Genomic DNA, 21,765 nt, shown 5'->3' on the forward strand with positions numbered 1-21,765 from the left:
TCCAAACTCCTCCACGGAGGATTTACACCCAAAGTACAAATTTCATGAGGCTACAGTTTGGCTCCATACTCAGCATGCATAAGAAAAGATACATAATAAAAATCTAGTGGGGGTAAAGGAAACTAAAGGGGGGGGGGGGATAGGTATGATACAGAAGGTTCTTATAGGAAGAGAAAATAAATGTGGCGGTGGGAGATTAGGGAAGACAAAGAAAGGCAAGGACGTCAAAAAAGGGCTGAGGGAGAGACTCATGACATTTTTATAGTTGAGTTGTGAAACAAAGATGACGGGAAGTGCACTGATAACAATTAGCTATAACCAAAGATCTCTGAAGTTTGAAGTTTTCATCACTATAAATATAATAACTACTTCCTTTAGCTTATTCAGAAGGAGATAAACTTTGGATGGACGGGGGAAGGGGCACATTATTTCCTTTCAAAGGTTAGTGTGGAGTTGCCAAAATCTCTTAGTCAAGACAGCAGTGTTAGTAATAGTTCTTTCATGAAAATGCACTTAAAATTGAATCAAAATGAATTCAATGTGGAATCATTTTAATGAAGCAAGTGTCAAACAAGCACATCAAATTCTTAAAAACAAAGGAACTTCAAAGTTTAATTACAAAAACATTGTACAGAAAACTTGGCATCTCAACAATTCCAAACACATCAATCCAGCACATGGCTTCTGTTTTCATATATTTCTCAACACTTCTTTAAGCAACAAAAGTATTCTATCTCGCTCTTCTTGACACCCACTTATTTTTTACTTTTTTTTTTTTTATTCAACCAACACTGAAAAATGTAAACTGAAGTGACACTCTGAAAACAATGGAAAGACAAAAAACATTTTTACAGGGTTAATCAATGTAAATAAGAAACTTCTTACTGAGGCAAAACATTCTGTCACATCATTAGCGGGCAAGAACTTAGTCTTCCCCCAGATGCTTTAAGACAGGTATACCACCTCCCTGCCTCCCTTGTTGGAAAAAGCAAAAGATTTGTCAGCTCTCAGCTAATAATATCACATTAAATTTCTTATCCCATAACACTGGCATGCTGCTCAACAGACTGATGTATTAGCAGTACATCACAAACTGATAGCTCCACTGAATTTATGTAAGCAGGGGCAGCCTGCAGCCAGCCCCATACCTTATCTACATTATGTGTACGTCACAGCCTGGAACTGCATCCTTCCATTATATCACATAGCAATTTCTGGAGTCTTCATGGGATACAACTCCAGGGATTAGGTAAGATGCCAGAGACTAACTCTAGACTTCTATAAATCAACTTTTGGCTATGCAGTGCATTTTGGCCACTTCAATATAACTCAAATATCACTAGTTCTAAAAGACAAGATACACACAGGTGATGAAGTTATCGCTGCTTCTTCTGGAGACATTATTAACCTTTAGGAATTCTTCCCCCCCAGCCCCAAGTAACTGTTATAGAATGTACTAAAAAAAGTTCATGCCAACATCAGCTGGTCTCATCCATGATAAAGAAAACGAAGGTCAATGCAGCAAACTGAGATTCCTTTTTGTGAAGTCTTGAAAATGAGACCGAAGACAAGAGAAAGGAGTTTCCTCCCTGAAGGAAGACTTGCATTTACATGGAAATCCTTGCTGCTCTGCTACAGCAATAACCCCATGACTAAGTGGAGACCTGACATACAACATGTTGACCTGGAGATGGCTTCAGGCAAGAACAAAGTCCATGTGTATAGCATGGGAAAAGAAGAAACTGCTTTTTAGTCTTCAAATACTTGTGTCACAGATACATTAAAGTGATGCTGACTGCAATGCACTCCAGTAATGAAAGCAATCTCCAATTCTTAACAGGGAAATTGTAAAGATTTCTTACGGAGGAGCAAGGAGATTGTCATGTGGAAGAGCATTTCAACCACTACCATAAAGCACAGAGATGTCCAACAAGTGCTCAACCAAAGTCTGAATTAACAGTTTGACAGGAACCAAAGGGCAGCAAATGATTTGCATAAGTTAGTGCAGTCAGTAGATGCCTTCACCTTTGATAGGAGGTGCAGCGTAGCTCAGCAAGATCAAAATCTAGCATGCAAAGTCCTACCTGATTAAGTGAAAGGCCATTTAGGTCACACTGGAACATAATACGCTGAATGCTATAGGCTCCACAAGCTGTACTTTAACTGTATAAAAGGTAAAAGCACTTACAGGCTGTAACGTAGAATTCTGTGGACTGCTATGTGGACCTAACTGCTAATAACTTTCTCTGCTCTAATAATAATTCATGCAAAAATACATGTGCTGCTTCCAGGCATATTGGTTCCCAGCACTGTGATTTCAGGAGGGCAGACAAAAAAATGCAATCCCCCTGCCCGCTTCTGTTTTTATAGAGTAATGTTCTCACCATGAGATCATTCTCTTAAAAACAAGGCAGTACCATTAAATGAGACTGAGCAACGTATCAGATGAAGGGGAAGCTCTGTGGTTTAAAAATGGAGATTCCTATTTTCCCTGCTGAGAATGACTAACATTTCTCTTTCTTTCTTTCTTACCATTAACTGTGTTCTAGTAAAATGCTCCACCAAACATTTTCAAGAGATAACAGGAGCCCTTCACAGAAGAGCAGGACACTATGTGCAAGAGAGGTGCTTGAAGAGACAGAGGAGAGAAGTCTGTCTCATAGCAGAATCAAGTCACAAAGCATCAACCACAGCCAGTCTCTAGCAGGGAGCAAACTCACATTGCTGAAGTTGCAGGCTAACAAAAAAAAACAGGATTCTGCTTAAGAAAAGCTTATATAAACATAGCAGGGAGGGTAGGACAAGACAGTGCACCAACGAAGACTGCCTATTATAGCAGAGAACACAAGCACTGCTGTCCAGTACTGCAAGTATCAGATAACAAGATCAAAAGAAGAAAACTAAAGCAGAGGAAGGTAATCCCGCAAGATAAACATGAAAGCAAAATAAAAACCACTAGAAGACGTTAGGCAATATAACAGATCAAAATTATTACTACAACACACAGGCTGACCATTCATTTCACAAACTGCGAGATTTCATCTCCATAGTCAGCCAGTCCACAGAACATATGCACCCTCACACTCCGCAAAATTAATAAGAAACTGAAGATTGCACAAAAGTTGCATGCTCTTAAATGTTTACACAGAGGACAGTTCCAAATGTTTAGTGGGTGGTATCTGTGGCTTCTTAAGACCTTTTAATGCATCGATCTGTTTGTCTCACTGACAAACCACAAAGGCAGGGACCAGGACAAACCTGTGATTCTGCCTCCCACCCCTAGTCTTTCCCTCATGGCTTCTTATTCCACACTGGCCAAAAAAATTTTGTAAAGCATCCCTGGGTCACAAGACCTGCAGATGAAACAGAAAAATAAGTGTTAGTCCTGGAAGACTGTAATCGTCTAAATCGGCACCGCAACATTATTTTTTGGACGATTTATCTGAAAACATAATATTAGTAACTATAGCAAAGAAGCCTACAGAGACAGAACTGTAACTGAATTCCTGTTTTCATCCAAAGAACAGAGTGCTAAATAACAAAACCCTTCCTCTTCTCCCCCACATACTGCTTGCACAAAGAAGTTCTTTACCATGCAGTAAAAAAACACCAAAACACAAAACCCAGTAGAGTCAAATAGTCACTAAATACAATGTACTAAGCCACTAAAAAAACCCCTCAGTTCTATGAAATAGTGGCTTTCAAGAGCATCATAATAAATAGATTTTTCAATGAAATTATTTGTAATGTGGCTCAACCTCAAACAGACCATTTGTTTGATAAGAGATAACATTTAGGAGAATTAATATACTTCATACACATGTTAAAAAAGGGATAATGATGACAACAGTTCGCTGGTACAGTTTATCAGATGTCAGCTGAACCTTTTTATGCAAAGCTTCCCTCTTTTCTAGGGAAGCTCTACGTTTTTCAAGGCTTGCATCCAATAAAGTCCCACTTTATCCCTTCTAAGATTTTTCCACAAAATATAATCACTACCAAGTGAATGTCAGTGTAATTAACAGCCCTATGAAATACCTGATTATATCTAGTTACATACATGTCTTTATATAATGAAACTAGGTGATTATTAATCACATTTTTAATTGTTTCACACTGTTTTGCTCCTGGAACGAGGGAAGATACTGGTGGGAGGGGAAAGAAGGGAATGAAGTCCTATTTTTCCACTATAAAAAAGAAGGAAGAATTCTAAAGGAAGAATTATTTTTTCCAAACCAATGACAGCTGAATCTAGTTTACCCAAGAAAAAGTTACCTGCATTTTTAGGAACATATAAATTGTTCATCACTTAGGAAATATGAATCCACCTGACATGAGAACTGAAGTCTAGATTTTAGCAGCCTTGATATAATGATTTTTCTGGCAAGGTCCTTAAAGGACAAATATCTGTTTCAGGGCCTTGCATATCCTTCTAATAAGTGATTGATGAGAAACTCTTTTCCTTCTTATGCATTCTGTGAAACTTCCATCCCCCAATTCTCTTTCTGAGCCTGAATGCCAACTGAAAACAGTACACAAAAATGAGGACGTTGATGAGCTACTGAAAAATCTGAGACCTGGATATACAAGCTGTTCCCTTCATAAATAGCAGCAGTAAAGGCACTTCTTTATTCTGCTCGGAGCTCACTAATCTCTTAGAACTATAGTCTGTTCCATCTGGCTACCCTCTAGAAGGACAATGATCTTTTAGCTTAAGCCACACTTTAATGGGGAACATGTAATTAACTGTTCTACACAGTATCACGAAAGGTCAGAATCAGAAAGGGTAAAAAGCCCTGTCTTCGTATTTGCGGACAGCAACAATCATAGCTTTACTTGCGTTTCTAAACACTGTTCAAGACATATACATGATCTCTACATAATCAATGCCTAAAGAATGGAGGTATGTACACAGTACATCTTTGTTGATTTTTCTACTCAATTCCCCCATTACAGTTTTCTAAGCTGTTGAACAGAAGCAAAACCACAGAATCATTAGCTCAGTAATAATTTACGCATAAGCCATATGATCATTAGACTCTCAGCAAATGCTATATATAGTCCGAACCACACATCAGTACTTCATTTACATGTAAACCTTTGTAACCAGAACAGTTTTGCTACAGGTGCTACAGAGCAAGTAGCTGTAAGGTATTTTCAGTTTAACAGAGTTGAGTTCACCTGTAACCTCCTGAGACAAAAAAAGTATCTCTGTGACCATTGGAATCTATAATTGATGCAGATTTTTCAGATTTACTTTACTCAGGAAAAAAGGAGCCTTCTTCTAAATTAGTCACTCTGTATGTAAGGGTTTTGGTTTGTTTCTTGTTTGGTTGGGTTTTTTACACTATTCCATCAGTATTTTCATTCAACTTGCACACACACAATGAATAATAATAGGACAAACAGCTAATTATGTCTTTATACAAGAGATCTTGGGGCTAAAGTGAATTTCAGAATCCTTTAATGTTGTTGGATATTTTTAAGCCCCTTTGACCTTCATTAAGTCAAACTGCTCCTGTGGCTTTGAAGAATAAAACTTTTTGATTGTACAATACAATGATCAGCACAAGAATCAGTCAGAACAAGTGCCAGAGGTACAAAGTAGACACCAAACAAAAGCAGCCTAAGAGCAAACACTTACCCAGTCACTAGCGTTCAAGTCTGTTTACTACATCTCGGACTGTGGCTATGAGGTTCTCATTCTCCTGTGGGTTAGCCATAATAATACTGTGCAGCCTATTCATGTAGGAATCAATAGTTTCCATTGTGGGTGTTTCCCCGCTACCTATAGTTAATGTAGTAAAATGAGCACAGAATATTTAGGTGACAGCAGCAATTACAAAAAGTTAAGACTATGCTAAAGGCAATTTGTGCGTACATGCAAACTGCTATAGGAGGTGATTTTGCCATGCACCACCTCTTGTGACAGATTCTGTAAAGTGATGTCCTCCTAACTCCACAAAGTGAGTAGTTCCAAGGATATCAGGACTAATGAAGCATGGTTCTCTTTGATTTGGGTCTCAGTTGATTGTAACAACTGGGACTGCAGTCATAGTATCTCAGTGGATTCCCTGGCATCTGACAATACAGATGCAGACTTTCTTTAAATCAAGGAGCTTGCAAGTTCTGTCTTTTCTATTTAGTAACATTTTCACAAAACAAGTGAAGGAGAGCAAGGACTGAAAATGTGTCTCACTTTATTAGGAAAAGTAAGAGTAGAAAGAAAAAAAAAAGCCATGTTGAAATAAAGCACTGACACTAAACCTTCCTCTGCATGCATTTTAAGATTTCATTATCAAATACAAAAAACCTCAGAAACAGCCAAGACCACAGAACTACAACAGTAGGACACGCCTTGTAAATACACAACATTTATATAAACATAAGATGATAAACTTAACATATCAGACATCCATAAGGGGAAAAAAAAAAAAAAAAGTCTCACCTGGTAGCGGGACTCCAGCAAAGCTGGTTGTGAGTGCTTGGCGTAAAGTCTCTAGATGCTGTTGCAGCACCGTGTTACGGCTCCGCTCTTGTATTACATCAACCTCCAATTTCTCCACTGCAGTCCGCATACTCTCAACATGTTTCTGCAGAGCAGCATTCCTCTCCTCAAACTCCATGTTGGATTTACGCAGCTGCCGCAGCTCAGCTTCACGTGCTGTGAATATCAACCCATCCCCATGTAGTCAAAAAACTATAAAAAACCATATCTATGATTGGTAGGCAATAAATCAGAATTTTCTAGAGTGCTCAACTGATTATTACAAATGGTGCATTTTTGGTTTATAGATGAAAATGCATCATGTCGTGGAGTGCCAATAGTAGTACTTAAATAGACTTGGGGGGCAGGGGGAGAGTAAAGAGAGAGAGAAAGTAGAAGATATTCAAAGCATCAGAATGGAAGTGAATAGCAGAATTGATTAAGAAGGAATACTGCAAGACTGACTTCAAATGCATTCAGTATGACCTAGCTTAGCAGCAGTGGTAAGAGGCCTACAGAGAAGACACCCATTACAAAAATACATTTCTATTCATCATCAGGAAAAGTATCCGAGTCTGAAGTCTGTTCAGTCAAGAAAGTGTACAGGAAATCTGGCAAAAAAATCCTAAACTCTTGGGACATGCAGCTACAAAACCCAAACAGAGTAACAGAAAATCTATCAGTGTAATCTTCCAAATATCCAGAGGGAAAAAAATAAAATACTGTTATAAGTAGCCTCAATCATCATCATGGTACATCTTAGGTATTTCTTAATCCTACAGAACAGCAGATCCAACTTGGAATGGCTAGAATAACAGCAAGCGGAGTTTAACATTAAAAATATTCTCCAAAAAGAACAGTTTTGGAAGACAAAGCCAAGAAAAACTGCTGTTGCAGCCACTGTGTTCATACAGAGGTAAGGTAATAACAGAAACACTAATCAACTCTATCCAAGATATTACTTGAGCTGCGATGGGACAGTACAAGGACTCTTCAGCTGGGCAGCATGTAGCAAAAACTTTGGAAAAGCAAAGAAGGGGCCCTCTAAAGTTTAATTTACCTTTACTATGATTCAGGAACTCTTCCGTGAAGATTGGAATATCAAAAACAGATCTCTCCTTTGTATCTGCTTCTTTCTACAAAAGAGAGTAATATATAGCTAAATACTGCTTGTTTTCAGGAATTTATGAAATTGTTTTGATCAAGAAAATGGAAAGAGAAGGGAGACCAAAAACTGAGACAGATGAAGAGCTGGGCGGACGGAAGACAATTCCAGCTACTATCAAGAAAGGCCAAAGGGTAGGTCTTAGCTTTTTAATATATAGGTTTAATAAAGGTCAAATACCATTATAAAGAAATACCATATAATGTACTAAAATACACACTTTCACCCTAATGACATTACACATCAGGATAATTTGGTTTTAAAACTATCAGAATTCATCTATATTTTCCACTGGAAAGCATTCCACCATCAGCCAACTGACACATCCTGAAATAGTCTATACAGGAATATCAACAGGAGATAAAGCGAGCAAAATGCACTGGAAGTTTCCTGATTTTTTGTCTCGCGCTTCCAAAGCAAAAGAGAAAACAGCCAGGAAAATCAACAGGTAAAGGAAAAATAAGCAACTCTTCCACAGTGCACCAATTCCACATGTCTGTTTCCCAACTGGAAGAGATGTGCATTTTGACTATGAAAGAGATGGGAGCTGCACAGTGGTTCAAGCAAGCCACACCCTTTTTAAATGATGTTGATGGATGCTGCCACTATTGAGAAGGAAGTCTATAAACACGATTTGCAAGAGTCTACGGAGAAAATCTGCTTACAGAGTACGTAGTATCTTGGAAGGCTAAAGGTGAATATGTATAGGTATATTTTGCTCTTAGAAAGCAGTCGTTCACTGTGGCTATGGCAATAGCCAACGTATGGTTTGTGACTACAGTAGGCTTTTTTTTTTTTTTTTTTTTTAAAAAAAAAACCCCAACTTTTAAATCAGGAAATGCTCTATAACTTAGTCCAAAAGCATAAAAACCTTTATTTGACTCAGGGAAAAAGCCTACCACAATATACCTTAGTCACCATTTTTGCACGTCAAAAATCAACAGGAATTAATGCTTGCTTTAAAATCTGCATCGGTATTGACAAAGCCAATGCAAATTTGGTTTGATAAACTGCAGCAACTACAATCAACCTGTTACTTAATACAGAAAACAAAGTAAAGCATAAGAGAATGCCTGTGGAGAGCAAAAGCTTTTCAAACCTCTCAAATGCCATAGTTGATAACACATCACAAACTGATCCTCCAAAATTATGCAGTGTCAAACATCATTTGGTGCCCAGAAGAAAACGTAGATGCTTAACAGCTCCTAAGGAAATTCTGGCACCCAGAATACCACATTTGTGTCTTGCCACAAAGGGCACTTTGGGTGATCTGGCAGTCACTTGGCAGTCAACCAAGACAAGACCAGATGGAACTTCAGTACCTTGTCTCTACCTGAGGAGACTGTCAATTGATTGGGTTTTTTTTAAGTAAAAGAGAAGCTGAATTTTATTGTCTGGTATAATTACAGCTAGGAAACTCTGTATGTGCTGTGAGAATTTACAAGCTCACTTGGCTTTAATCAGCTGAAGATATGCTAGAAACAGGTGGGACTAGAGGGACGGGAAACAAACCTTCCCAGCTCTGTGAGATATAGTAGGGTGTTGCTAGAGGATCATGACCACACATTCTTCACTGAAGTTTTGATACTTGATAGGGAAAAAGTCTCAAGAGTATGTATTTAGAAATGAGAAGTCATGTACAGAAGTGTGCACAACACATTCATTTTGTCTGAACACTCCCTAGGTGGCTAGGGATTAATTTCACCCCATAATCTAGGATCTCAACATTAATGTGCACTAAGAAATGTTGGCAGTTATGAAGTTCAGTTAAAACACTAATGGGACATCCATCTTAGATATTCCAATTCACGCTTACTATTGCTACTTGCATGCAAAGAGGCACTGGCTCTAGTCATCACTGGCTCCTAGACAACAGATGGTGGAGAAGAGGGTACTGTAAAGAGGAGAGGTTATTCTGTTTACAGCCCTAGGATACAGGTTTTTCAGGTAAAACAAAAAAAATTATTAAAGCAGTTAAACTGATCAGCTTCTGAAAGGCAACCAAGAAATTCAACTAAACAGAAGAGTAATAATGAATACCATCCGTGCTCTACCATTGCAGAATACATTACCCAGCACATAAAAGATACTCTTGAGAGCTCTGAAGCTTAAGGCATTCTGAGGTTCACTCAGCGTTAAAATCATAAGGTTTTGATCATCTCCTACTAAATAGGCCCAGTGTGTTCAGGTTACATACCATTTTGTCATCCCTCAAATCAAAATAGAAACAAAATTATTGTTTCTCCCATTTGCCTTAAATAAGATTGAGATGCTACCAGAGTGTCAACTATATAATACCATTCTCATCTGGTTATTAAAACTGATGCTGATCTTTGGAGGTTCTGGAACAAATCAGACTTGAAGTTCTTAGAGACATGGTAAAGTATGGTACAGAGAAAGCTGAGATGTTGGGTGGGGGCGTTTAGGCTCATCCTTCCTTGTATGGTCAGGTGCAGGCAACATAAGGAACAGATATAATAAATATACTACTCCATGAAAAAAATGTTCTCAGAGTAGATTGTTTTCTTCTTGTGCACTTACACTATGGCAGCCATTTCCCTGTCTTCAAAAGCTGTACATACTAGCAGGCAATGCCTAATCTCCCTGACACGGTGTATAAATCTTTGAAATCTTGCCAGCAAGATGTTGTGTAATTGACTGCATGAAGCTAGACCTACTCTGATTCTAACAGTTTGAGGAAAGAAGCAGTAACAGAACAATGGAGAACAATCAACAATGGTTTGGCCACTGATGATGACAATTACTAGTTCTAGTGTATATTGCAATATGTCATATTTATGAAGCTAGGATTTGGAAGAAGAAAAATGTTCTATTTTATGCCCACAGATGAGCTCATTAAGACAGCATCTCCATGTTTTTAATGGCTATATCCGCCTACTAAAAGTTTCCTCTCTCCTTCCCAAGATTCATCCTTTTGTTTTGTTTTGTTTTTTTTTAATTATACTTAGTATTTGAACTGTACATTGGAAGTCATCTCTATATACAATATTTAAAATTAGTTCAACGCTGATTCACTGAAACTAAATCATGAACACCTAAGTGGAGTGAGGGGAAAAGAAAAGGTTTCTTTGACCATATGTTCTTATATTCTCTCAATAAATAATTTAATTGGATCGTATCTGGTAATCACAAACACAATAATAATAGTCAATGTGGATAAGCGAAAGCAGCAAGACAACAAAAAGCTTTAGCCCTGCTTCCAGTACTAACCTGAGTCTATTATTTGTAAAAGCAATCTAAAACTTTTCTGCTTGTTCTTTGCCTGTACAGGATTATAATACTTCTCTCTTGCAGAGAAGATGTGAAAGCCTATCGGGGATAAGCATGTGGAATTTTACAATATAAAGGTGAAAAATGCTGAGCAAACATGCAGCCTTTCAGAACAGCATGCCTGGCTAATGTGTTGCTAGTTCAACTATGTACTAACTACCTGATGAGGCTTAAAAACCCCACAGGGTATGGAGGATTCCTTTATAATGGCATTTATGACATCAGATTTCAGCAACCTGTAGTTTACCACCTCTATAATTTAAAGGTTATTTAAACATGGCAATTAACCTAGAACTTGAAGCCTTCAGTATTCTGGTTTTTGTACAAATAAAGACAAACTTAGACTGAGTGATTAAAAAATAAGAAATTCTGGGGACCACATACTTCTTCAAATTAATCTCACTGCAAGTACTTCCTTTAAGAGTTAATAAAAAGGTGTATCAAAAACATGAAACCAAAGCATCTTCCTGGAAGTGAAATTTATTTTCCTTAGACAAGACCAGTAGCTGTCTCAGCAGTGCACAGCCTTGTCAGTTCATTAAATTTTCTGCTTTGAAAAATTTCAAAGTAAAAATTTTGCAAGTTGAACCTCTAACATACTAGATACAGCTCAATTATACTGACTTACATCCATTTATTTAACATTACAAAACAGATCTGTTTTAAGTGTAACCTACACTCTCACTCTATCTTAGATCATTTGTGCCTGCCCAAGACTTAGTAAATTTAGTTTTCACCTTACTAGTGTGAGCCTAAGAGTACTCGGTTGTTCCTTTTGATCAGAAACTGCATAAGGAGAATTCATACTCTAAACCTCTAATTAGGGTCTTCAACTGGCATAAACTGGTTTTTATTGACTGCACTAGAAACTTTTGTCATCTGAAAATCTACCCACTGATGTAAAGGGTAGAATGAAGAGGTTTACCTCATGATCATGGGCTGGCTGTCTTGCTCCATCTGAAAAAGAAAAAACAAACAAGAGATTCCCCCAAACCCGTAAGATTTGAGAAAACAAAAACCAAATTAAAGCAGCTACACAAACATAATCACAAAACAGTTATAGACCAAAAACTTGTGCAGCTTTCCTAGTAAGTCACATAGAAGCTGTGTCTAACTTTGGTGCTTTTAGATGCAAATCCTCCAATAAATTTATATAGTTAAATTTACATAAATTAATCACTTTACACACAGCTGATACAAATGCCATAGAAAGAGCAAATCCACTTTTTAACAAGCCTTTAAATCAAAGGCTTTAAATGAGTGTCAGTTTACACAACTAGTTGTGAATCTTCTGTTGTTCCAGGCACAGATTTTTGTCCCATCCAATACCTTGTCTGTGTGATTTGCCTTTTTGTCTGTCCTGTGCTTTCCTGCTAAAGACTTTGTAGGCTTCAGTCTTCTGATACTGCTCCAGCTCCCGCATATAACGCTCCTTATCTCTATCTGCTTCATCAAGGTATCGCTGAAACAAAAAAGTCCAAGAGTTTCAGGGAGTTTCCTCCCCTTCAGGAGGAAGGGAAGAAAAACAACTTGTCAGATGAAGTGCTGATCCATTTCACCTATGCAAACAGGAAAGGAGTGAAGAAACAATGAGAATGTACGTGAGATGCAAAGATATAAGACTTCTGGATAATATTACTGCATTCTGGTGTCCTTTTTTTTTTTTTTTTTGTAATTCAAATCACTATTCTGTTCACTCTTTTTTGTTAGATCTAGAAGTAACCTGCTACTAAGCTACTCAATTGAACTGATTATCACCTACGTAGGGACTTCAGAATTGCCTTTCTGTGGCCAGGATTAAATGCTGCCAAGCAGGAATGCCTGAACAGATCAAGCTTTAACGTTCAGATCTGTCACAGCTCCACAGAAAAAAAGCACTACCAGTCTACTACCACACACCTTGCCTGTCTAAGAAGCAAACAAAACATCATGGCTATTGGAAAAAGAGTAGCATAAAGATAAAAGAGCCCAGGTGATATCAATTTAAGCTATCAACGATTAGGTTAAAAGAAAACTTCAGGCCAGAAAAAAAAAAAAAAATCATCACACGTGCATAATAGAATGAGCTTAACTGGAGAACTCTTCAGGGGAATCGATGAACTGAAAACAATTTAAGGAGTGGTCACAACACTTACTAAAGGGATGATTTCAAGAAAAAAGTAATTTCCCCAATTTTTCCCCGCAACAAGTTTAAAATTCAATGGAAATAAGTATTCAATCTGAGTGAACATTAGTCACTGGGTATGCCTTTTATTTTCATTAAGTCATCACACCAATACATGTAATAGTTATAAATTTCATGCATTTGCAAAACTCTTGTGACCCTGCTGCAGACACCATTAACCTTCTGGACTGGGGTGCAAATTTAAGTGATGCTGGGTTTGCGTTTCTTTTGGATATTGTATTCTTCCAGAAGACATTAATTCTTCTCTTCTATCTCCAGCAATGTGCTGCTAAAAGAGTACAGTAACTGAGTCAAACACAACACAAGTTTTTCCTGCTTAACTTGCGTTTTGGACGGATTTTCTTACAGAAAGATTTCTGATGCACTACCTGTAAGTAGATGTCCTAGGTTTTCTAGTACAAATCTATACAGTTCTTTAAATATTTCCCCATACAAGGGAACAAGAAGAAGAATGATTTTTAGGGTGTTTGCTCTATGACTATAGTAACGGTCTTTTTGGAGTGGAGACTCACTATTTGGTCCGTCCAGTCAGCTCAACAGTCCTTGTGCTCACCAAATGGCAAAGGAAATAGCAGGACTGCAGGGCTGGAACAGGGGAAACGCGAGACTTGCCCTTCAGCTGTTATACTGGACAACTAGTTTGCTGTTGCTGGAGCTCAGATGCAAGAGCAGGATTTCAGACACACTTTTCCCCTGGATTACAGGACACTATCCCCCACACAGCAGTATATATACTATGACTCCACTGCTTGTTTCAGAACAATTTCATAGTTGTTAGCTAGCCAAAACCAAGCTTACTCAGCTTCAACAAGAAATTTTGGCTGTTGTATTAGAGATAGGGGTTCCCAAGCAGCAGTGGCCTTCACTGCCTTAGTAAAAAAGGGCAGGAGAAACTGAAGGGAAGGAAGTGCTCAGCAGCCTTTCCCTGACCTGCTATAGACTAGAAACTCACAGCTTTACTCAAAGTACAGATTCCCTGGGGCTTCAAAAAGCAGCACACAGAATAGAGATTTGAACTCAATCTCCTTCTTCCTAGTTTAAAAAAGGTAAAATAAAAATCTGTCTTGGATACGATAAGAATATGTTAAGGGCAAGGGGTAGAGGGGCAGAATGTCTTACTCTCTTCCCTCCCTCTCCCAGCAGACAGCAACATTATTCTCACTACAGATGGGTTACCAAATCAACTGCTTTACTGTTACACAAATTTTCCATTATGATTTACACAGTATGCCGATGCACCATTTTGTAATATCTCTGTATAACTTACATTCTACAAGCCTAGTAAAAAGTGACAAGAGGAACTCTTGTTTTTTGCTTCATCCAGCCAACATAAAAACTTTTACGCGTTTTGTCCTTAAAGTATCTTCAAAAGCTTAAACGTCCTGATAAATTCATGTGATAACATCAAGTTGCACTGTGACTGAACTACTGCTTTGCTGTAATCTCCCATTGGCAATGAGGTGCCGGACGGCCACACACCCATTAGCAATTACAAAGTGCTCTTTGGAAGGAGTTAAAAGAACCAGACCCGACACTGCCCTGGTCTTCATTCACCTATCAGACCCTGCAGAAGGCCACAGCAGTCCCAATTAGAAGACATCACGTTCTGACTGAAAGGTGGGAAAAACCCTTTTCCTGAGTTAACGTGCGTAGAAAATAGAATAAGTAACTCACTGTCCCATCCATCATACGGATCTCAACTTTGTTTCTAGGGCTAACAATACTTAAAAACATTGTCTAGAAGTTCATTCATGTTAACCATCTCCTTCAGTAACCTGTCCTTTCAGGTCTGCTTGTCTTAGATTAAGACGTCAGATGTTTATATACATTGAGGAGTTTATAAAATAAACAGAACTGCAAAATCCTTCAAGGAGTTCTGAAATTCTGCTAAGTTCTCCTCAGCCACAGTGAATAAATGCCTGCCTCATCCTTCTAGTGACTTTGGCTTTGGAAACCAGTAGGTCTCAGCTGTATAGGAGTTAGGTACAACAGAGTTACACCCAGATGAATCACGCAAACCCTGCGATGTCTCAGCAGAGCAATCCCACCTGTTCTACATATATCCTGGCACTGTCTAGAGGACACAGTTCTCCTCAAGTCACACCTGGATGAGATGCTACAGACCTACCAGCGTTCATTATTTGAACTCTGGAGGATCCGCACCCCTTATTTTGAAATATATTCCTAACCACAACTTTAATCAAAAGCCTATGTTAACTTCCTCACTGAACAGCAATATTCCCATTTAACAGTAATCATAATCCAACAAGGAAAAGGGAGTTTAATGGTACCCGTTTCTCCTCAGGAGGCAGTTTACTCCATTCATTGCCCAGCATCCTGGTGATCTCTGGGAAAGGGACTTCAGGCCTCTTCGCTCGAAGCTGCTCCCTACGCTCATTCATGAATCGCACATACCCTGTGAGGGGGGATTTGGGGGCATTGGTGTCCCTAAGGGGTTTCTTCCTCTTTCTCCCTTTGGCCCAGCCTCCTCGTTTAGTTCTTTGCTGCTGCAAAATGAAAATGGAAGAAAATTCAGATTGAAGGAAAAGAATTACCACCTCTGGAAGGAATAAATACTCATGTCTTAAGCATTTGCATCAGGAGTACACTGCTGCAATACATCTTTTTATGGACATAAGTTTCAAACCTTACTTTAGAGCAATCCTGACTTCAAGAAAAGCCAAAGAAGTCTCATTGTGAAAAGCTGTTTGCAGTATCTCCTGATCCACAGGGACAATAAAATAACATTTGCATCAACTACTGACTGTAAAACCACGAGGCCTGATAACCCATGAAATTATCATCCTAGCTAATGCAACAGAATTTTTTTTTCTTAGTTGTTTAAACTTATTCTTACCCTCATATACCCTCCCCCCCCCAAGTCATTTGTCTCAGTATCATGTTTGGAGAGATTCTGTGTATTAGTTAACAATTGGTAACTAGCTACTTTGCCCTTTCCAAATCTTTCATCTTTGTGCATTATGTGCCCAAAATGTGGGTGAAAGGACAGGATACAGGCCTTTCTATTCTATTTTATAGGGTTTTTTTCCCACTAATCACCACCAATAGAGAGATGAACAAACTCCAAAGCAGGGAGTATCTTGAGATTTGCCTGTGGCACACTGTGAGCTCACAGAAATAACATAATTACCACTCATCCTCTTGGCTTCATACTACTACTATAGCAATCTCTGGACAACACTGTTTTCTTATAGTACATATGCACAACTGTTCCACTACTTCTCATCTCTCCCCAGATCAACATGTCCCTGACATCAAGTTAGCTTCAGTTTCCCTTCTGGAATTTGACTACTAGTTCAATTAAAGAAGGACCTCACAGAAGATGACAAACTACAAGGAGGAATGTTAAATGCATCTATCAAAAAAAACCTCAAGCCACTTTCTTGTCAAACTTCAGTACCTTCATGTTTTAGTCACCAGGAATCAGTGCGGGATGGCACACAACATACAGTCTAAAGCAGCAAGCATAATGCTTTCAGAAACATCATTTACTCCCAAAAGAGTACAATGTCACCTTCCTGACTCACAAGAGAGAAAATAAATTGTGGCAGCTGAACATCCAGCCTTCAGAAAAAGACAGAATGCAGCACCAGCCTGTGGACGGGGCTGGCTCAGCTGGAGGGATGCATGCTGCTCTCTGTACACGAGGCCAGCCAGCTCTCCCCAGCCAGCTGCGTGCAGCTGTGCAACACAGGAGAAAACCAGAGAGAATCAAAAGATGAAAATGGCAAATGGATGAAAATTTGTGATCCTATCCAAAAAAATCTGAGTAGGTAAAGGCAAGCTATGACAAAACTCCATGCTTTTGCTTCATTGAGAATTCACTATTATTTCATCTCACCTCCTCCTCAGGCTTCTGCTCAGTGTTTTCAGCAGTATTAGAGGACTCATTCTGCAGCTGCTGAACCTGTGACAAATCCTCCACCAAATCTGGGTTATTCACTGACTGTGAAGCTCCACCACTGAATGAACTCTCAGAATGAGCTACTCTGAAAAAGCACATAATAGCAAAAGAAAACCCTTTAATCATCATATTGCTAAATAATTTCCTCCCTAAACATGCAAAAATGTTGCAAATATATTCAGTTTTTATACTAGCCAGAAAAAAATATATATTTTAGAGTCATTTTTTATGAACTGGCTGTTCTATCCAAGCAACTGCTGTAACTACTATAATTACTATGGACTTGCAAAGACAGTTTGATTTTCAAAGTGGTATTCTGTTTAATTTCTAGTGAAGCTTTTGATTATACAAACAACTGTCAAGCAAGTAAATGTCTGGATCAGAAATCAGAAAGCATGAACATACGCTTCTTCAAAAATACCGTAAGGATTTTGAAATTAATGGTTTCACCTTCAACCAATATACACCTTTCTGGATGCATTCACTGTATTTCTCCACAAATACGCTTAAAGGTTTGTGGTTGTGTACGATTTTGGATTGAGCTCCATTCAACAATTTCCTGTTAATATGTGTGGGTACTTAAAGCACCAACTTGACTAGGTCCTTACAGGCTCCTGAATGGCCACTAATTTTATTGCAAGAGCTGTATCAATCAACCTTACTTCAAGGGCAAGCTGTTTGGAGGTAAAACCAAAAAAAGCACGTACACAGAAATATTTCTGAAGGTAGGGAGAGAAAGATAAGCACGTATTTTGGGGCAACAACCCCACAGTCATTGTCACGACTTTGTTCTGTTGTGACAAATTAATATAAAATTTTGGGACTCATATCAGATTCCAATCCCTTTTTGAACCAGGCTAAAGATTACTTGGCCTTGCCCAGTTACATTCATGAAAATTACTACAACAGCAGTGTATGCTTCAAATCTTTCTTAATTTACTCAGATCTACAGCTGCTTACATGCACACCAGATTTTAAATATTTACAATAATTGTTCCTGTTAACGTAGAATACAGCTATATAAAAATCAGAATATATTAACAGAATTGTTAGCTGAATGCCTACGGAAAAAGTTGTCTTTAAATAGAGAGAACAGTTTATTTTTATTACTCACTGATCAGCTATTGTGACATAATTACTAGTAAAGATACAAGGGCTGGAGAGATCTCTTCCTGACTTTCAGATACCAGATTGAGTTCATATTACTAACAGTTAGAGAAGAACAAAAGGAACAAAGCATACACACTTCTATAAGTTAATTATATTTGGTAGGTGTCAAAAAGAAAAATGGAATAATACAGTTTCTTAGAATCACTGTTACAGTTCTGTCCTGAAAGACAACTTATTTCTCAATTGTGATTTTAAAAGAAGCCACTGTTTCAGTCTGTAAAAGCAGAGTCAGTCTGACAAAAACGACAGACATCAGTTTCTCAGTGATTTTCAGAAATCAGTGATGAACAGTGTATTTTTAATAGAAATAATTTCTGTAGCATGGACGACTGTAACACCTTTACTCTTTGCCCCCATCATGCTGTCTGTCTTTAAAATCCTAGTGAAGCAAACTTAAAAAGATAAGAAACATTCAACAAAAGTTTGTGATCATTTCCATCAGTTCAGAAGAGTCCTGGTTTCTTCTAAATACAGTCCTGTGACGTTCTATCAAGGCCAAGGGAGTGTTGTAGGATTTATTTTTGTTGGTTTTGTTTGTTTGTTTGTTTTAAATCTCTTTAAATGCCCTCTTCCCACTGAAACAGTTTCCCTGGCAAGTCCAGAGATTGTATCTATCAGCTACAGGTTAAAAAGAAGTAGTTGCTTACCCAGTTACAGTAATTTCACTACCTTCCTTAGATCCATCTTCATCAGTAAAAAGTGGAGGAAGGTTGGAGCCAACCACCAAGTTCTCCATATCTCTGGTTTAAAAAAAAATACGTTAATAATCTTATTGTTTCCCTTCAGCAGCACTTCAGTTTAAACATCACAACATTTTAAACCTATAAACGAATCGGCCTGTCGTACCAGACTGGCCTGAGGACCAACCCTATAGGCAGCTGTGCTCAAGGTCAGAGAACAAAGATCATAAATGATGCTTCAGTTCAGAGTTTCCCTCTTAACTGAGCCCTATGCCAGTGCCACAGTGATGCTACAAATCATGCTGTAGCATTCTATTTTATCCCTTGAGAGAGAAATTTTCATTCTCATACTCAGCACACAGGTACATAAATGCCACTCTTCCAATCCATGTTCCTGTTCATCCTTCACCGTGCACCCTTCACCACAGAGGTTTCTTTGTTGATCCCAAAAGAAAATGGAAACTAAGTCTCAAATTAAGTTTCAAATTAAGATTGTATTTTATATTCCTCGTCCATATTTTCACAATATATCTATGTACGTAGTTGAGTATTACGGCCAAGTACAGAAAACAGCAGTGTTAGATATTATTTTAAGCTTCAACTCACATACAACAGTTACAGAAGCAAGCAGTTTGAGGCACAACATACTTCTCATTCAATACGAACTGTTCCCAAGTTAGAATTGCTTTCTTTTGTATCCTTATAGGCTGCCATAGGAATTTGATGTGAGATAAGAAATCCAAAGAAGAATTAAATTAATTCATCCCATTTCTTACTAAGATACTGGACTGTTTTGTTGTAGGGGGAAAAAATTTCCCCAAACAAAAAGAAACTCACTCTATGATTATGAGTTGCAGTTTCAGCCCATTTTGAAGGGCCATACCGGTTAATTTTCTATTCCTTCAGTTTAGAAGTCACCTTTGATGAGGTACCAGGTATTCAACCTCAGTATTGCTATCCCTTGCAGCTAGTGTTTGGAGGGACTGATGTGAGTTCTAAACTTGTGCTGCTTTCTCCTGGATTGGTATGCCTTCTGCTCAGCACTGAAATCAAAGTGATTCGAGACACAAAATCCTGCTTCTTGTTTTTAACATCATATGTGTTTTCCCACACCCCACCCCAGTTCCATAGGTAAAGGTTTTATACAAACAAAAGTAATAACACCATTTCTTGCATCTTATATCACCTGCAGATCCCTACTACAAGTACTACATCTGATATGATGTGAAACTTGTGCAAACAAACCAGTGAATACAGCAGACCACCCAAACAGGTGAGCACTCTGCTCCTACTCAAAGGACTTTGGGTGTGTGAGACATTTATCCCACAGCTGTATTTGGTTAGAAGTGGTCAAAGGACTCAAAAGGCTATTCTCAGGAACCAAGAGTGTAATCTGCCTGACATTCTGTTTTGAGATCATGAGCTCTGCTCTATTCGTTTCATGCCTCCCTTTGAAAACATAAGAATATCTACACCCTTTAGCAACAGCTCCATACCTTCATAAGGTGCTACAGATGTTAGCTGATAAATTAATCTCTGGCAAGTCTCCAATTTGTTCAGTTTATGCTCACAGCAGATCAGTTGAAGATCTCCATGAAACAGGCATTGTGTCGATCTAATTTCCACCACGATGTTACCTTCAGTTTCCAAAGACGACTATCTTTCCTATACAGACAGGAAGTCCAAGAAAGTAGTTACCTTCTCTCACTTTTCAGATGACATTCACCCTTTTCTCTTACGCCTTTCCAGCTGTAGATACTTAGATCATCCTGAAGAATCATTCTGATTCCTTATCTAGAAAATAGAGCTAGGCAGACTGCTTCTAGGTGGTACAGACATTGACCTCTAGCAGAGAAACAGCCTTTATCATATATAGGAAAGTCTCAACCAGGAATGAAGAAATCTAATTCCTACTCTATCATTATAAACCACAAACTGAGTATAGTTTAGGGGGCTCAGCCTCAACAGAGATGTGGCAAAGCTGGAAACTGTCCAGCAAGGGCTGTCAAGATGGTCAGGGACCTAAAGCACCTGACCTGATAAAGAGATGTTGAGGAAACTGGGCTTGCTCAGTCTGGCAAAGAAGGCTAAGGGCAAATCCAACAGGTGCCTCAAGCTACCTGATGGAAGTAGCAAAGATGACAGAACCAAACTCTCAGTAGTTATGTAGGCATTTGCACATTCATATGGGACACCAAGAGGTTACCAGGGAAGTGGTGGTGGCGGCATCTATCCTTGCAGATCTTAAATGCTCAGTTACACAAAGCTGTAACTGACCTAAACTAGTGTTGGCAACAGTCCTCCTTTGAGTGGGAGTCTAGACTAAGATGACCTCCAAAGGTCACTTCCAAGCAACATTGGCAGTTCCCTGAACCGCAACTCATTGTTATGCTTTCTTTCAAATACTAGAATCTCTGACATAAAAAAGAAGAAAGCTCAAATAATACAATGCTTTTAGGAAAAGTGATGAGATAGTATGATGGAACATATAGGATTTTAACTCTTCAATAAGGAAGTGCAAACAATACACACAGAAAAGAATCTACATCAAGCTTGGGTCATCATGTATTCCAAGGAAATATGAAAATTCAACTGATTTGAAGAATGTGCTCTTCAATGATGCCCAGAAAGCTGTTTAAGCACAGCTACTAAATATACAACAAATTGCTTCATGCAGTTGTCAGGTGAAAGAATAAGGAAGTTTGCTTTATGTTGCACAATCTTTTAGTTTTGTCAGTCAAAAGCTTTAAATTAGTATCTTCAAAAAAGGAAGCTTCAGCAATCAGACTAAACCCTTGCAAATTATTTATTTATTCATATATATGAAAAGCTTTATGCATGTCTGAAAAAATAAAAGAGCTT

General features: G+C 38.4%; 1 protein-coding gene across 7 annotated transcripts in view; it reads right to left on the reverse strand.

Moving 5' to 3' along the window:
• Nucleotides 1–530: 530 nt before the first annotated feature.
• HMG20A (high mobility group 20A) overlaps nucleotides 531–21,765 on the reverse strand; it is a 43,752-nt gene continuing 22,517 nt past the window's right edge. For 4 of the 7 annotated variants that reach the window (XM_080396882.1, XM_080396881.1, XM_080396877.1 and 1 more), the window contains 9 exons: nucleotides 18,871–18,963; nucleotides 16,991–17,138; nucleotides 15,420–15,635; nucleotides 12,273–12,405; nucleotides 11,869–11,900; nucleotides 7,548–7,623; nucleotides 6,449–6,664; nucleotides 5,645–5,788; nucleotides 531–3,353 (listed from right to left, as the gene is read on the reverse strand). In XM_080396882.1, the coding sequence (XP_080253008.1) occupies nucleotides 5,652–5,788; nucleotides 6,449–6,664; nucleotides 7,548–7,623; nucleotides 11,869–11,900; nucleotides 12,273–12,405; nucleotides 15,420–15,635; nucleotides 16,991–17,138; nucleotides 18,871–18,959 (1,047 nt within the window). In that variant the 5' untranslated portion in view covers nucleotides 18,960–18,963 and the 3' untranslated portion in view covers nucleotides 531–3,353; nucleotides 5,645–5,651. Of the gene's footprint in view, nucleotides 3,354–5,644; nucleotides 5,789–6,448; nucleotides 6,665–7,547; nucleotides 7,624–11,868; nucleotides 11,901–12,272; nucleotides 12,406–15,419; nucleotides 15,636–16,990; nucleotides 17,139–18,870; nucleotides 18,964–20,399; nucleotides 20,569–21,765 lie in introns of all 7 variants that reach the window. The other 3 variants (XM_080396879.1, XM_080396878.1, XM_080396876.1) reach the window with 1 other exon arrangement.

This window comes from Falco punctatus (genome assembly GCF_963210335.1).
Source record: "Falco punctatus genome assembly, chromosome: 7".
Taxonomy (NCBI): domain Eukaryota; kingdom Metazoa; phylum Chordata; class Aves; order Falconiformes; family Falconidae; genus Falco; species Falco punctatus.